General features: G+C 40.2%; 1 protein-coding gene across 1 annotated transcript in view; it reads right to left on the reverse strand.

The window, feature by feature from the left end:
- The window catches only part of KMT2A (lysine methyltransferase 2A), a 409,829-nt gene that overhangs the window by 96,422 nt on the left and 295,657 nt on the right, over positions 1 to 17,750 (reverse strand). Inside the window, exons 19-20 of the mRNA XM_089657321.1 lie at positions 6,011 to 6,201; positions 387 to 487 (exon numbers count right to left, since the gene is read on the reverse strand). Coding sequence (XP_089513447.1) covers positions 387 to 487; positions 6,011 to 6,201 — 292 coding nt within the window. The remainder of the gene's footprint in view (positions 1 to 386; positions 488 to 6,010; positions 6,202 to 17,750) is intronic.

The following is a 17,750-nucleotide window of genomic DNA, read 5'->3' on the forward strand; positions in this document are numbered from 1 at the left end:
GCTCAGCAGATGCTCACTGCCTTAAGGTTTGCTGGATGGAGCCAACTGATTAGGTGTGAGTCAACCCCTCCAAAAAAATTATGTTGGTCCATTAAAAACCTCTGACCAAGAACAAGCAAGCAGAACTCCTTAGCTACATTCAAATTATTGAAGCAAGAGGTTACATACAGTGTAACAAGCCTGCAAAAGGTATATTTTTTTTTTCCTTTTAAGAGGACGGCACAATATTGGCAGTATGCATGTTTCCCTCAACACTGGGTTCTTTAAAAGACTGCTTACATACCTAGAGACAGAATAATAAGAGGCTATATTCTTAAGGTTAAAAGACAGCACCAGCACAATAAAGCCATCTTTATTTAAGTATAATAAATACAAGTGGCACTTACATTAGCACTGTCATCTCCAAACTTTAAACACAGGGCACACTGGCGATTATCTTCTACACCAGGCGGTGGTAACAATTCTGGGCTATCTTCTCTACCTTGGTCTGCAATTTCAAACACAAAAACCAAAATACATTTTTAAAAATGAATTGGCACAGCATGCACAAGTCATTCATTTATTACACTTATTTCTATAGCACTGATAATTTAAGTAGTGGTTCACATACAGTGCTGTGCAAACTTTATAGGCAGTTGTGAGAAAATCCTGTAAATGAAGAATGCTATCAGAAATAGAAGCATTAATAGTTTATTTTTATCAAAAAACAAAATGGAAAGTAAATGAACAGAAGAGAAATCAAAAACAAAATCAATATTTGGTTTAACTACCCTTTGGCTTTAAACCAGCATCTTCTAGGTACACACAGTGTTTGTGCACACAGTTTTTGAAGGAACTCAGCAGGTAGGTTGTTCTAAACATACTGGAGAACTAACCACAGATCTTGTGTGGATGTAGGCTGCGTCATATCCTTCTATCTCTTCATGTAATCCCAGACAGACTCAATATTGACATCAGGGCTCTGTGGGGGCCAAACTATCACTTCCATGACTCCTTGCTCTTTACTGTGACCATTGTGAATGACATTGGCTATATGTTTGGGATCATTGTATAAAGTGCAGAATCTTGTGAGCTGCTATGCTAAATAGTGATACAAAATAATAAATGGAAAATAAAAAAATATTAATAGAAAATAAAATAAAATTGTGAATCGCTCACACCATTCACATTCCCATACAAAATGTGATATATAACATAAAATATCAATCAAGCGCCACGCTTCACTTCTGATTTAAACCAAAACAATAAGCATAAACGTCTCTTAATAAGTGTCCATGCATTGGTATTCTATATGTTTGTATATCTTCACAGATGTTTGAATAGCAAATAGCTTCTTAGAACACATCGTGCGCTTACACACTGCAAACCAATGTGTGTACACCTCCACTGGATATGCTCTCACCTGGTGTATATGGCCAAACCGCTAAGTGAGGTCATATATAGCATGTGTCCCTTAAATGGACTGATATAAGATGTCTAAGATATCCAATAAGCATGCGAACTTGAACTAGCTGGCTGCAGATTAGCGGATGGAGGATCCATACCAGTAGCATTGTCTTTTTTGGAGTTAATTTGTAAGACGCAATATTATACATCATACATGTGAGTGGAATACTGGATATTATTTTATCATTAAATGTTTTGTACAGATAATGCACTATGTTTTGGTCATCTCTTTTTGGCATTTATCTGATGGAAGAGGACAGCTAGGAGAGTGGAGGAGACTCATGCTTATTGGATATCTCGGACATCTTATATCAGTCCATATAAGGGACACATGCTATATACAGTGGGGCAAAAAAGTATTTAGTCAGCCTCCAATTGTGCAAGTTCTCCCACTTAAAAAGATGAGAGAGGCCTGTAATTGGCATCATAGGTAGACCTCAACTATGAGAGACAAAATGAGAAAAAAAAATCCAGACAATCACATTGGCTGATTTGGAAAGAATTTATTTACAAATTATGGTGGAAAATAAGTATTTGGTCAATATCAAAAGTTCATCTCAATACTTTGTTATATATCCTTTGTTGGCAATGACAGAGGTCAAACGTTTCCTGTAAGTCTTCACAAGGTTGGCACACACTGTTGCTGGTATGTTGGCCCATTCCTCCATGCAGATCTCCTCTAGAGCAGTGATGTTCTGGGGCTGTCGCTGGGCAACACGCACTTTCAACTCCCTCCAAAGGTTTTCTATGGGGTTGAGATCTGGAGACTGGCTAGGCCACTCCAGGACCTTGAAATGCTTCTTACGAAGTCACTCCTTCGTTGCCCGAGAGGTATGTTTGGGATCATTGTCATGTTGGAAGACCCAGCCACGTTTCATCTTCAATGCCCTTGCTGATGGAAGGAGGTTTGCACTCAAAATCTCACGATACATGGCCCCAATCATTCTGTCCTGTACATGGATCAGTCGTCCTGGTCTCTTTGCAGAGAAACAGCCCCAAAGCATGATGTTGCCACCCCCATGCTTCACAGTAGGTATGGTGTTCTTTGGATGCAACTCAGCATTCTCTCTCCTCCAAACACGACGAGTTGTGTTTCTACCAAACAGTTCTATTTTGGTTTCATCTGACCATATGACATTCTCCCAATCCTCTTCTGGATCATCCAAATGCTCTCTAGCAAACTTCTGACGGGCCCGGACATGTACTGGCTTAAGCAGTGGGACACGTCTGGCACTGCAGGATCTGAGTCCCTGGTGGCGTAGTGTGTTACTGATGGTAGCCTTTGTTACGTTGGTCCCAGCTCTCTGCCGGTCATTCACTAGGTCCCCTCTTGTGGTCCTGAGATTTTTGCTCACTGTTCTTGTGATCATTTTGACCCCACGGGGTGAGATCTTGCGTGGAGCCCCAGATCGAGGGAGATTATCAGTGGTCTTGTATGTCTTCCACTTTCTAATTATTGCTCCCACAGTTGATTTTTTCACACCAAGCTGCTTGCCTATTGCAGATTCAGTCTTCCCAGCCTGGTGCAGGTCTACAATTTTGTTTCTGGTGTCCTTCGACAGCTCTTTGGTCTTCACCATAGTGGAGTTTGGAGTGTGACTGTTTGAGGTTGTGGATAGGTGTCTTTTATACTGATAACAAGTTCAAACAGGTGCAATTGATACAGGTAATGAGTGCAGGACAGAGGAGCCTCTTAAAGAAGAAGGTACAGGTCTGTGAGAGCCAGAAATCTTGCTTGTTTGTAGGTGACCAAATACTTATTTTCCACCATAATTTACAAATAAATTCTTTCCAAATCAGCCAAGGTGATTGTCTGGATTTGTTTTCTCATTTTGTCTCTCATAGTTGAGGTCTACCTATGATGCCAATTACAGGCCTCGCTCATCTTTTTAAGCGGGAGAACTTGCACAATTGGTGGCTGACGAAATACTTTTTTGCCCCACTGTATGACCTCACTTAGCGGTTTGGTCATATACACCAGGTGAGAGCACATCCGGTGGAGCTGTACACGCATTGGTTTGCAGTGTATAATCGCACCATATAGAATACCAATGCATGGACACTTATTAAGAGACGTTTATACTGATTGTTTTGGTTTAAATCAGAACTGAAGCGAGGCACTTGATTGAAATTTGTTTGGGGTCATTGTTCTGCTGCAGAATACATTTGAAGGCAATCACGTGCCTCCCTGATGGTATGGTATGATGGATAAGTATCTGCCTGTATTTCTCAGCATTAAAGACACCATTGATCGAAAAATGTTGCAGACGGTAGATGTGGTGGTTGATCAAGGAAACTTAATGCAGCAGATGAAAGACACATCATGCTTACTTCCCTTCAACATCGGAAGATGTCCAGCAGTGTCATCACCACAGAACTGGTGCAAAGCAGTAGAAACAAAGTACACTGATCTACTGTCCAGAGAAGTTTGGACAGAAGTGGTCTTCATGGAATAATTGCAGCCAAAAAGCTATACCTCTGGCATGGAAACAAGACTAAGCGACCTATGCACTAAAACATAGGGACTGGGGTGCATAAAAAAGGCAGCAGGTGGTCTAGACTGATTGGTCAAAATTTGAAATATTTGGCTGTAGCAGGAGGCAGTTTATTCACTGAAGGGCTTGGAGAGTGTTATAATAACAAGTGTCTGTAGGCAACAGTGAAACATGGTGGAGGTTCCTTGCAAGTTTGGGGCTGCATTTCTGCAAATGAAGTTGGAGATTTGGTCAGGATCAATAGTGTCCTCAATGCTGAGAACTACAGACAGCTACTCATCCAACATGCCATACCATCAGGGTGTTATGTGATTAGCCCCAAATGTATTTCAAAGCAGGACAACAACCCCAAACATACAGTTAATGTCATTAAGAACTATTTTCAGCGTAAAGAATGAGTCCTGAAAGTAACAGTGTGGCCCCCACAGAGCCCTGATCGCAAACATCATTAAGTCTCTATGGGATTACATGAATCGACAGAAGGATCTGAGGTAGCTTACAAATCCACAGAAGATCTGTGGTTAGTTCTCCAAGATGTTTGGAACAACCGATCTGTCAAATGCCTTCAGAAACTGTGTGCACAAACACTGTGTGTACCTTGAAGAATTGATGCTGTTTTGAAGGCAAAAGGGTGGTCACATCAAATATTGATTTGGATTTCTCTTCTGTTTATTTACTTTCCATTTTCTTAATTGATAAAAAATAAACTATTAGCAGTTCTATTTCTGTAAGCATTCTTAAATTACAGGATTTTTTCACACCTGCCTATAACTTTTGCACAGTACTGTATATATTATACATTCAAAGTAGTCCCAGTCCGTATCCTCAAGGCTTACAATTTAAGGTCCTTAAATTACATTCATACATACACATACTAGGGTCAATTTAGACAGGATTCATAAACGTACAAGTATGTCTTTGGATTGTGGAGAGAAACTGGGATACCTAGAGCAAACTCACAGGGAGAACATGCAAGTAGTGACATGGTTGGGATTAAAATGGACAACCCTAGTGCAGCCAAGTAGAAGTACTAACTAATAAACCACTGTGCTGGCCATTAAGACCAACTATATCATACAATATTTTGTACAAGCTGAAGTTGTGTGCTTTAACCATTTAAAGACAGATTTCATGTTACTTGTGTCCCTTCCCCCGGGTGCACATTCACTATTGTAACCATCAGGACCTGCTGTGAGCAGGTTTTAGTCTGGGCAACTGAGCTAACATCAGCAACAATTTGGCACGGATTGCTTTAAGGCTGCATTCACGCATGTGAACGGGTGCAAACTTGTACTTTTAATGGCACCCCAAATACAGGAAAAATAAAAATTAAAGTGTTGTAAAACCCCCAAAGCTCAAAAATACTTGAACTTCTTTGCCGCCTTTATCGCATGTAGGGTAGCCCATTGAAGTTAATAGGCTGCCCTATATGCGAAGCATGAAAAAGCATATATGTGCAACATGTGGGACTGACAGCTTGTTACCGTGTTGGTGCGTATTAAAAATTCAGTAAAAACACTGTCAGAGCTATGCACCATAAGAAGCTGCAGGTATATACTGTTATGGTGGGAGGTATGGGATAATATTTTTAAATAACCTGCATTCAAAACAAAGAAAAAAAAACAACATTCTATATTGAGCCCAGATTACATTGATGCTTAGAATTTAATTAAAACCATTTCTTACTTGAAAATGTTAAACTCAGATGCAGGATGTGCGGCACAATTGGCTTTTTAGCATCACATAAGTTTTGGGTAAAAGGCTAATCAATAATCAAATTTGAGCAACAACAAAACAGTTTGCGGATATTTCACAGGTCAAGACAAAAAAAATCAGAGATGTAATAAATTAAACCAATTCAACTTGCTGTGAAATGTCTGTTAAAACCTTTAAATAATTAAATACAAGTAAATGAACTGCAGGAAATAATATTTAGATTATTTATACAGGTATTATATAGCACCTCAATTTGTTGCAGTGCTTTAAATGTACGTTCATTATCAGTCCTTGCACTCAAGGCAACTGCCATCCAAGGTCCCCACTACACAAAAAATACATAATAAACAAACCTATGTTAGCTGGCACTGGTGAGTGTGTGGGCTGTGGTGATGCTGGGTCTTCAGGACATCTTGGTTTTGGGGCTGGGATTATTTTTTTCATTAGAGGTGGTTGCACAGCCAGATTGTTCTCCCTTTCTTGCCACTGAGCATAGTTATGATCAAGAGATGGTGGTAAGACTGCATTGGGTAACATGCTGTTACTGGAGTCAACAAAAAGTCATGTTATTAAGATCTGAAAACTACTGAAAGTCTTTAAAATGCCTTATTCATATTAAAAGAAGCTCTAAAAAACTGACACATATAACTGTGAAAATTGAAAATAAAGTATATACTTATACACAAGCTATTTCATTAAGAATAATTAAAGTTACTGTGATGTAAAAGTACAACCTCCATGACAAGGGATTAAACTTGTAAAGCCATAACTTAAGAGGCAGACAAAAAAAAAATCCCAAAAAACATTGACTATCACCTTTGTAAATTTACTCCCAAAACCTGATCTGCCAGGGACTAATCTGCTAGAATTTAATACGGCAATTTCCCCTTTTTAACACTAATTTCTTTACAGTATGAAAAAAATTAATTCTGACCTGTAAATTCCATGTCTTTGAATACAGTACAGGACACAGGCATGATGTTCTCTGAATATTCATTCAGACTCTGGGTTATATGCTGGTACCTTCAGTTGGCTGGATATTGGCAAAGCTTTTGAGGACAAGCCCCCTAGGTATTCCCTACAGAAACCTACCCCACTCCATGAGGCCTCAGTTTTGCAAAGGAACACAGGAAAGGCAGAGAGAGTGTCCTATACTGTATTCAAAGATAAAGAATTAACAGGCAAGTAAAAATTACTTTTATCCTAATCATACAACACTGTACATGAGTATGACATTCACAGACCCTGGGAAACCCCCAAGCAATGAATATTAAGGGTAGGCAGCAACAAAGCAAACAGGACTGTGCCAAAAAGCCCAACAATAACAAGGGTCAAAAGACCTACAGTGCCTTGAAAAAGTATTCGAACCCCTTGAAATTTTTGCAAATTTTGTCATGTTAAAACCAAAAATGTAAATGTATTTTATTGGGATTTTATGTGATAGACCAACACAAAGTGGCACATAATTTTGAAGTGGAAGGTAAATGATAAATGGTTTTCAACATTTTTACAAATAAACATCTGAAAAGTGTGGCGTGCGTTTGTATTCAGCCCCCTTTACTCTAATGTCCCTAACTAAAATCTAGTGGAATCAATTGCCTTCAGAAGTCACCTAATTAGTAAATAGAGTCAATCTGTGTGTAATTTAATCTCAGTATAAATATAGCTGTTCTATGAAGCCCACAGAGGTTTGTTAGAGAACATTAGTGAACAACAAGCATCATGAACGCCAAGGAACACACCAGACAGGTTAGGGACAAAGATGTGGAGAAGTTTAAAGTAGGGTTAGGGTATAAAAAATATCCCAAGCTTTGAACATCTCACGGAGCACTGTCCAATCCATCATCTGAAAATGGAAAGAGTATGGCACAACTGCAAACCTATCAAGACATGGCCATCCACTTAAACTGACAGGCCACGCAAGGAGAGCATTAAATCAGAGAAGCAGCCAAGAGGCCCATGGTAACTCTGGAGGAGCTGCAGAGATCCACAGCTCAGGTGGGAGAATCTGTCCACAGGACAACTATTAGCACTCAACAAATCTGGCCTTTATAAAAGAGTGGTAAGAAAAAAGCCATTGTTAAAATAAAGCCATAAGAAGTCCCGTTTGCGAGAAGTCATGTGAGGGACACAGCAAACAGGTGGAAGAAGGTGCTTTTGTCAGATGAGACCAAAACTGAATTTTTTGGCCTAAAAGCAAAATGTTATGTGTGGTGGAAAACTAACACTGCATATCCCCATGAACACACAATCCCCACCGTGACACACGGCAGTGACAGCATCTTGTTGTGGGGATGCGTTTCTTCAGCAGGGTCAGGGAAGTTTGTCAGTTAATGGGAAGATGGATGGAGCCAAATACAGGGCAATCTTAGAAGAAAATCCATTATGAGTCTGCAAAAGACTTGAGACTGCGGAAGAGGTTCACCTTCCAGCAGGACAACGACCCTAAACTTACAGCCAGAGCTACAATGGAATGGTTTAGATCAAAGTATATTCATGTGTTAGAATGGCCCAGTCAAAGTCCAGACCTAAATCCAATTGAAAAATCTGTGGCAAGACTTGAAAATTGCTGTTCACAGATGCTCTGCATCCAATCTGACAGAGTTTGAGCTATTTTGCAAAGAAGAATGGGCAAAAATGTCACTCCCTAAATGGGTAAAGCTGGTAGAGACATATCCAAAAAGACTTGCAGCTGTAATTGCAGTGAAAAGTGGTTCTACAAAGTATTGACTCAGGGGGGCTGAATACAAATGCACACCACACTTTTCATTTATTTGTAAAAATGGTAAAAACCATTTATCATTTCCCTTCCACTTCACAATTATGTGCCACTTTGTGTTGGTCTATCACATAAAATCCCAGTAAAATACATTTACGTTTTTGGTTGTAACATGACAAAATGTGGAAAATTTCAAGGGTTATGAATACTTTTTCAAGTCACTGTAAGAAGACATCCACCTGGTAGAACTTTCAAAAGTTAAGTACAGAAGCCCAGATGCTGGCCTTAGAAACAGGGCAACAGAGGCTGGATGCTGACATTCCAAGGAAACATCTACCAATCTGATCTGAGTTAACATGTATTAGTGAAGAAGGTGCATTGTCCTTTAGTGTGTAAGCTCTTTAGATCTGTTGTCTTAACCTTCTAGCGAAAGTGGATCTTGAAGCAGGGTGTCCCTTGCAAAGTCCTGACGGTAGGAGAATTGTTAGAGACCATCTTTCTGACAGGAACTTTAGACAGTGATGAACAATCTCCGTTGGGTGTTTTGGAGTAAAGTACGAAATAAGGACTACGGAGGTATAAGGCTTATATCACCTTAGGAAAAAAAAGAGGGTCTTGGGTGTAAGACTATTTTGTGCTTGTGAAGAATGAGGGATGGCTCCTTACCAGGGAGTCCCTAAGTCGGAGGCACATCTAACAGACATGATCGCCGCGAAAAAGGCTACCTTTTCAGGAGAGATCATCCAAGGGAAGCTCCGTAATGGGTTCAAATGATGGTTTCTGCAGGGCAGAGAGAACCATATTGAGGTCCCAAAGAAGCACAGGGTGCTGTAATGGTGGATTGCTACAAAAGACACTGAATAAAGGTCTTTACAAGGAAAAGCAAAGCCATATTTGTTTTTGGAAAGGAATGGATAAGGCAGAAACCTTCAGAGTACTTAAAGTACACCTAAAGGCAAAACGTTTTTATTCTACTTTTGCATAGAGCGGAGGTGTATTAAAACACCTGTCAGTTTTTATTGCTGTCTCTGGGCCCATTAGGGAGATTCACCCTCTCTATATGTCCTGTTTACCATTGCCATTGAAAGTGAACGTAGAAGAAAATTCCAAATTTTGGGTACTCCCCAAAAAGTAATAGGGGGGAAATCTTCCAATGGGGACACTAGTTCTGTTATCTAGGGTCCTCGAGGGATTCCCCTAATTTCCAGGGATTTCCTCTCACTTTCAGTGGGACAGAATTGCAGATAAATCCCCTCTAATGGAACACAGATGGCAAAAAATAAAACGACAGAGGTTATAATCCTCCCTTACTCTATCCAAAACGCTTTTTTATATCTATAAACAAGCGTTTTGCCTTTCATTTCTCTTTTAAACTTAATGGGTTGTTTTACAAGGTGAGGGTTCACATATACTTTAAGGGTCAACACCCATAATAATTATAGTCAGTGACTGCAAAGCAGTATAGAACAGGGAGCCCTGAGACAGCAGGTTTGGCCTGTTTGAAAGTGTCCAGGGGTTATCTCCTAGAAGACTGAGAAAGTCTGTGTACCAGATTCTTCTGGCCATGTTTGCTGCAATAAGAATCAATGTTTTTGTTTAGTTTTTTTTGGCTTGCTCTATTTTGTGAGCAGTCGGAATTCGCATTGCAGGAAAGTCATAGATGAGCCTCTGCTAAGTTCGGGCTGTGACGATCGCGCGTCAGACCCCTGACCTTCTCACCAAACTACTGACCGCAGGACTAGCCAATCTGAAACCGCGATGTCACATGCGTAACAATGCCACGCCCAGCTGCACCCTGCACAATGATTTTCCAGCTCACTGGACCTCCAATCGATGTACCGGCAGCCTGAATGCGATTGTTACTGAGTCAGGTTAATTATGCAATTAATTCTTCACATTGCCATCACCTCCTTTTTGTACAGAGAAAGAGGAAACTCGGCAATACCAGCAATAACATTATAATGGTTGAGATAATTGTCTGCATAGCACTGTCACTGCAGACAGGTTATACAGAGGGTTAAACAAACACGGTAGCGCTCTTTTAGAGGCAGGAATTCGTAAATTGCGTTAAGGAGCTTTAGAAACAGTTCAACACTTTGAGAAAGAAAGATTTATTACTAAAAGGTCAAAAGTGTGCAATAAAAATATTTACAGAAAAAAGATGTAACCAATATATATATATATATATATATATAAATATACAGAGAACCATAGCACAGCAAAGAGATAACAGAGAGAAGTTAGAGGGTTAAACTACTTGCCAAAGTCCTGGGTTAGCAGATCAAGCTTCAGAGCGAAAGGGCACATCTCCCAAGTTGGTTCTGATGTTAAAAGGGAGAATTATTCAACTTTCACTCTTAGGCCTGACAGCCTGTTTTGTAGTCCCCCAGCAGGGGGTGTCTCTGGAGCCAAGGACCAATGCCTCATTTGGGGAGGGGTGTCTAGGCGGAGACCCAAACTAGAACCGAAATCTCTCCTAGCTCATATTTTGGCTCATAACTTTTCCTAGGCACAAGTAACATTCCACCCGCGGGTAGATTAATATACAGGCGCATCTGAGGAACGGTTAGATATGAAATGTGATATACATACTTGAATGGTTCAAGAGATGTAATTTTCTGCTTTCCTATATTTTCCAGCCAGGGAGTGTGACATATCAAACAATTTGTCTGATTGTGAGCAATCTGAAGATATGCCTGGTTTTTATGTAAGTCTCTCATATTCCAAGATATGAAACATAGGGGGAAAATGGATTTTAAAAGTGGTATCTAGTTTATGCCTCCTCTGGAATGTCTTTGAACTCAGGGGAAGGCTTGGGTTATCCTTTTTTGAGGTGCCAGATTGCACAGTTTCTCAGACTGTCTGGCACCCAGCTGAGCGAGGTTTTATAGCTCAGAGCTTCCTGCTGTGCTCTGGCACTTCCAACTTCCAACACACACCCGACCACATGTTACTGTGGATCTCAGAGAGGGACGGGGATGATCCAAGAGGGGGAGAAGGATCTACAAGATGGAGGTTGGAGCAACATGGTTGAACCGCGTCCATCTCTGTGTGCACGATTGCTACACAGGCAATTATCGGAACATCTGATACCAGTGCTAAAGGATCCTAGGTCCTAACCACAAGAAGTAGTAACTTATTGTTGAACCTGGAGGCCAGGATATCAAACATCTAGAGTTCCCCATCACTGACCTATCAGGTTTAGGATGTTGTGAAGTCCATTAAACTTGCATCTAAACAGTGGCAAATAAGGTAATCTGTCTTCCAGTTGTCCACTCCTTGAATGTGGACTGGAGTACTAGAACAGCTACTCCCTGGGACAAGAGATGGATCAGGGAGTTCTGCAAATATGACTAACCTTATGCAACTTTTGGTTGGTTTAAAACAGAAAGTGGCATGGGGGTAGAGTTTGGAATTTTATTTTGTACCCTCTTTAAACCACTGATTAAACCCACAGGTCTGGCATGTCTGTGACCCACCCAGTGAAAAGAAAAAACTTTAACAGACGATCCCCAATTCTCAGGAGCGAGGGTTCCCCTTCATTGGAAGAGGGCTTTGGGATTGAAGAAGGTGATTTTTGAATCTTCCAATGTGGAAGGGAGACCTTTCCTTCTGCAACATCTTTGATTCATTTTTCAAGGGCCTCACTAAAGAGACATCCTCCTTCAAACAGTACACATGTGAGGTGTTTTTTTTTTTTTTAAACAGGCAAGCTTCAGCTGATCAAGCTTTGAGCCACCCAATTCTATGCACGTGAAAAGAAATCAGCTATTTTAGAGATTTGTCTCATGATTTTTAGAGCATTCACACAAAAAAGTAAACTTCTTTAATTGCTCAGTCTAGGTGCAGTCCTGGAATACAGGATCATGTTGGTTGTTCATTTCCTGGTTTGACAAACAGAAATTGCAAGCAGCTGGTTGCTGAGCTGGGCCTTAGAGAGTAAAGATGCTTAAGAGCCATTCAAACCTTGTCAGCAGAATCTCTAAATTAAGAAACATCTAGGTACAATAAAGTGTTTAAGACTAAGATGGTAGGGGTCTACTACTGGACAAACCACTATTTTATGAACTTTGTTCCACTGGAGAGAGCTCGGCAATGATTCATGGAGGGGTGAAAAATCTTCTAGACTGACCCTATCTTCAAAGATAGTCCATTCTATTTAGTCATGAACAGGGCTTGTCTTTTTAGACTTAGCAAGTCTTAGTAACCAATGGGGAACAACGATACAGAGGGGAACCAAATGCGGCAAAGCTGAGGCTTTTGCCACAGCAGAAAGTGAGTACAATAAAATTGGCAAGCATATCGTGTGAAGCTGTAACATGAGGTGTATAGAAGCATGTGGGTGAGAAGTCTTCCATGGTTTCCTCTAACACCGACTTATGGGTCACCTTCATTCCCCACTATTAATTAAATGGTAGAAAAACTGCGCTTGGTGCCCAAAATCAAACAAAAATCAAAACTCCCACACATGCACTCACAAACACATAATACTAGTGCTGTACTAAAATGAAAGAGAATACAAATGTTGCGCTGTGTTACTAATTTAGACGTGTCTTGGTTACATGTATCCCAATACAAAGGATCATTATACCATCAAAAATAAATGTGATATGTGTACCAACATCAAATCCAAATAAAATTAAAAAAGACAAAGAAAATTTAGAGGGTGACACCACTATTCCGAAGTGACACAAAAAATAATAAACCATAGCAATGAATAAATCCATAAACATAAATAGTAATGAATGTCCACCACCTATATGCAAATGTTCAAGTAAAACAATTATGTGTAGGAGTGTTCCAGCACCATTGCAATTCTTGCTATGTTTCCACTTGTGAATAATGATAAGCATCCTAGTGAATTAAACACTAACTGTAGCCCCTTACCAAGCGATAAGGCTCCAGATTATAGGTGGTCTTATAACAGCATGTTATCAGTAATCATCATGATAGCATGCCAATATAAGACCACATATAATTTGGGGTCTTATCGCTTGGTAAGAGGCTGCAATTGGTGGTGATGTTGAATTCACAAGGCTGCTTATCATCAATCAAAAGTGGCAACATGGGAAGGATTGCAATAGTGCTGGAACCCTCCTACACATAATTACTTGTTTATTTGGAAATTTGCATATAGGTGATCGACTTCCATCAGGATTAATATTTATTGATTTGTTATAATTGATATTTTATATCACTTTGGAAAAGAAGTGTAACCCTCTGAATTTTTTTTTTTTTTTTTAGCTTCATTCCCCTCTATGTCTAACTCTTCTAGAGCAGGTATATCATGACCGACACAAGCAGAGATGGTAGGGGCAGAGAAGGACCCTGATGCTTTTGAGCTCTGGACAGTGATGGTTGTGAGACATAGTTGCAGAAAATGTTGCCTTAGTAAGGTGGGCCATAAACTGCATACCAGGGATTAAGCTGGATTTGGATGCACAGACTGATGTAAAAATAGTGTCCTGAAAGGGAAGCATTGTCACTCTTTAACAATTTCAAAAGTCTAGACCTTCAGCGGAGTGAATGTTTGCCTGAGTATTTTCCGTGGTTCTCTTGCACCTGGTCTCCACAATTGGTAAGGGTATTACCCCGTGAGGTACTCATGAAGTAGGGTACAAAAATGGGATGTGTCCAAGAAGGAATACGCAATAACTCGGTGGTGACCATCCTGTACTGAAATCCTCAAGGCAAAAGATGGGAGGAAGCAGCTAAGTACCTTTATAAAGGGCTCTAGTCGAAGTGACAGTAAAGTGTGTAGTCTGTGGCATAAGGCAACACCTGGTCAACCACCTGAGACTAAGATATTAATGGCTGAATTCGAGCCAAGTTTTAAAACCTTACACTGTGAGTAAATAATTTGCAAACACAATCCTGGTTTCCTGATAGATTTAATGTTAAATCCGTATTTAGGGTGTAAAATTTAACGTTCCTATGCACCTTCTACCAGAGATCTCTTGTCTGACAGAGGGCGAGGGCTTTTCTCCCCACACCCACTGTCACTTTTTGATAACTATGTTGCTCTGCCCACACAGCTCCCGTCATTCACTCACAGAGATATGTGAATGAAAAAAACTACAAGTGCCATCTTCCACCTTAGCAAGTGTACTTGTAGTTTGAATGGGCTGCAAGTGCACAGTTCAGCATGTGTATTAGCTCATTCATTCTTCCTATATCTTTTTTTTAACAGAAAGCATATATGGGCATAGGGGCAAAAAGCTAGATGAAGACTGTGCAGGAGCCTGGAACTAAACCTGCGACCTGCTGATCACAGCAGGAGCACTGTCCTGCGAATACAAGAAAAAAAAAAAAAAAGCACATTTCTTTACCTGCACAAATATGTGATTTATGTATTTATTTTTGTGGAATGTGAACTTAGCCTGTAAACACATACTAATCAGAATACACATAAGTCCTCATGCACACTGGATGTTTTTACAGCTGTTTTTGGCTTTTGAATGTTTTTTTCTACAGCCAGTAAACTCCCCAGCAGAACTAGTGGGTTTCTAGAGGATTTTTTTTAGCTGTAAAACCGCTCTAACGCTAAAAAATGCGGTTAAACAGTGTTTTTTTTAGCAAAACTTTTTTTTTGGTTTTGGTAAAAAAAACGCTAAAAATGGCAAATGCGGAAAAACGTGGCTAAACGCTAATGCAAAAATGCTAAAAAAATTCTGAAAAACTCACGTTTTTAACATTACTTTACACAGCTAATGCTACCAGCGTTATTAAAATGCCCAGTGTGCATGAGGCCTAACAGCGAATAGCAAATATAGTTTTTTTTTCTCTCACTACAGTAACAGCCAAACGATACAGGGTGATCCTGTCTTAGCTTCCATGTTTCAGTCCCTATATGAAGTCCAGGCTTTACCAGTCATGGTGGGCATACCTTCTAAGGGGTCTTCAGGGTCTGGGTTCCACAAGGATGGACCACGGCCCTGGGACTTGAACAGAATCTTGCCGCTAGCTGTAAGTGTGGCCAAAGTGCTGAAAAGTATCTACAAAGGATCCAGTGCCCAAAACAACATTTTAGTCTGTTCCCCATTGTGTGGGATATGGGTATGGCACGTACAGTTGCAAGAAAAAGTGTGTGAACCCCTTGGGATTACATGGAGTTTTGCATGAATTGGGCATAAAATGTGCTCTGAACGTCATCTAAGTCACAACAATAGAAGAACAGTCTGCTGAACATAATACTACACAAACATTAGATGTTGCCATGGTTTAATTGCACATAACATGTAAACATTCACAGTGCAGGCAGGAAAACGTATGTGAGGCCCTAGCCTAATGACTTCTCCCAGAGCTAATTGGAGCCAGGAGTGAGCCAACCTTGACTCCAATCAGTGTGATGATATTGGGTGTGTTGCTAACAGCTGTCCTGCCCTTAAAAAACACACACCTGTTTTGGGTTTACTGGTTTCAAGAAGCACTGTCTGATGTGAACCATGCCTCACAGAAAAGAGCTCTCAGAAGACCTACGATCAAGAATTGTTGACTTGCATGAAGCTGGAAAGGGTTACAAAAGCATCTCCAAAAGCCTTGATGTTCATGTGTCCACGGTAAGACAGACTGTCTACAAATGGAGAAAGTTTAGCACTGTTGCTACTCTCCCTAGGCGTGGTCATCCTGTAAAAATGACTGCAAGAGCACAGCGCAGAATGCTGCATGAGGTAAAGAAGAATCCCAGAGTGTCAGCTAAAGACCTACAGAAATCTCTGGCACATGCTAACATTTTTGTTGACACATCTACAATAAGGAAAACATTAAACAAGAATGGAGTACATGGGAGGACACCACAGAGGAAGCCATTGCTGTCCAAAAAGAATATTGCAGCTTGTTTGAAGTTTGCAAAAGAGCACCTGGATGTTCCACAGCACTACTGGCAAAATATACTGTGGACAGATGAAACCAAGATTGACTTGTTTGGGAAGAACACACAACACTATGTGTGGAGAAAAAAAGGCACAGCACACCAACATCAAAACCTCATCCCCACTGTAAAACATGGTGGAGGGAGCATCATGGTTTGGGGCTGCTTTGCTGCCTCAGGGCCTGGACGGATTGTTGTCATTGATGCGAAAATGAATTCCAGAGTTTATCAAGACATTTTGCAGGAAAACGTACGACCATCTGTCCGCCAACTGCTCCGCAGAGGATGGGTGATGCAACAGGACAATGACCCAAAGCATACAAGTAATTCAACAAAACAATGGCTGCAACAGCACAGAATATGCCTTCTGGAGTGGCCCAGTCAGAGTCCTGACCTCAACCCGATTGAAATGTTGTGGCAGGACCTTAAGAGAGCGATTCGCACCAGACATCCCAAGAGTATTGCTACACTGAAACAGTTTTGTGAAGCGGAGTGGTCCAAAATTACTCCAGATCGTTGTGCAGGTCTGATCTGCAACTACAGGAAACGTTTGGTTGAGGTTATTGCTGCCAGAGGAGGGTCAACCAGTTATTAAGTCTAAAGGTTCACATACTTTTTCCTCCCTGCACTGTGAATGTTTACATGTTATGTGCAAATAAATCATGGCAACATCTAATGTTTGTGTAGTATTATGTTCAGCAGACTGTGTTCTTCTATTGTTGTGACTTAGATGACGTTCAGAGCACATTTTATGCCCAATTCATGCTAAACTGCATGTAATCCAAAGGTGTTCACATACTTTTTCTTGCAACTGTAAGGTGTTACTGAGGTTGCATCAATCCAAATGCACGGCTATCATTCAACAACCCCAGTTCCAAGAAGTTGGGATGCTGTGTAAAATCTATATAAAAACAATGAAATGATTGAAAATCTGATAAATCTACATTTTATTCATAAAAAACAGAAAATATCAAATGTTTAAAATGAAGAAATTTACCATTTTAATACCTTCCCGCCCGGCCTACAGCAGTTTGACGGCCAGGCAGGACGCACCTCCTTCTGAGTGGCCGTCATCTCCTAGATTGTAAGCTCTAATGAGCAGGGCCCACTGTTTCCCCTTGTACCAAATTGTATAAAAAAAAATGTAATAAAGAAAAAAATTGAAAAAGAAAAATTTTTTTTTTTTGTACATACTGTCACCAGTGTCCCTGATCACTGCCACTCCAGTTATATAATAGCACTGTACTGGACTGGTGACAATATGTAAATAAAAAAAAATAGTGATTTTTTTTCCCCCTAATTTCTTCATTTTTCAATAAAAAGTAACAAAAAATTTCAACTTTCAAAAAAAAAAACGCACCATGCCTCTTACTAAATACATTGGACTGTCTATTTTTGCAAAAAACGGTAACTTTGGGGGTATTTGTACTATCCTGGCGCTTTCGAGCCTCAAGAATTGAGGTTGGCTTTTAGTACATTGGTTGATCGATTGTCAGATATACAT

This window comes from Staurois parvus, unplaced genomic scaffold, assembly GCF_062004578.1.
Source record: "Staurois parvus isolate SC_StPar_1 unplaced genomic scaffold, SC_StPar_1.0 ptg000981l, whole genome shotgun sequence".
NCBI classification, from domain to species: domain Eukaryota; kingdom Metazoa; phylum Chordata; class Amphibia; order Anura; family Ranidae; genus Staurois; species Staurois parvus.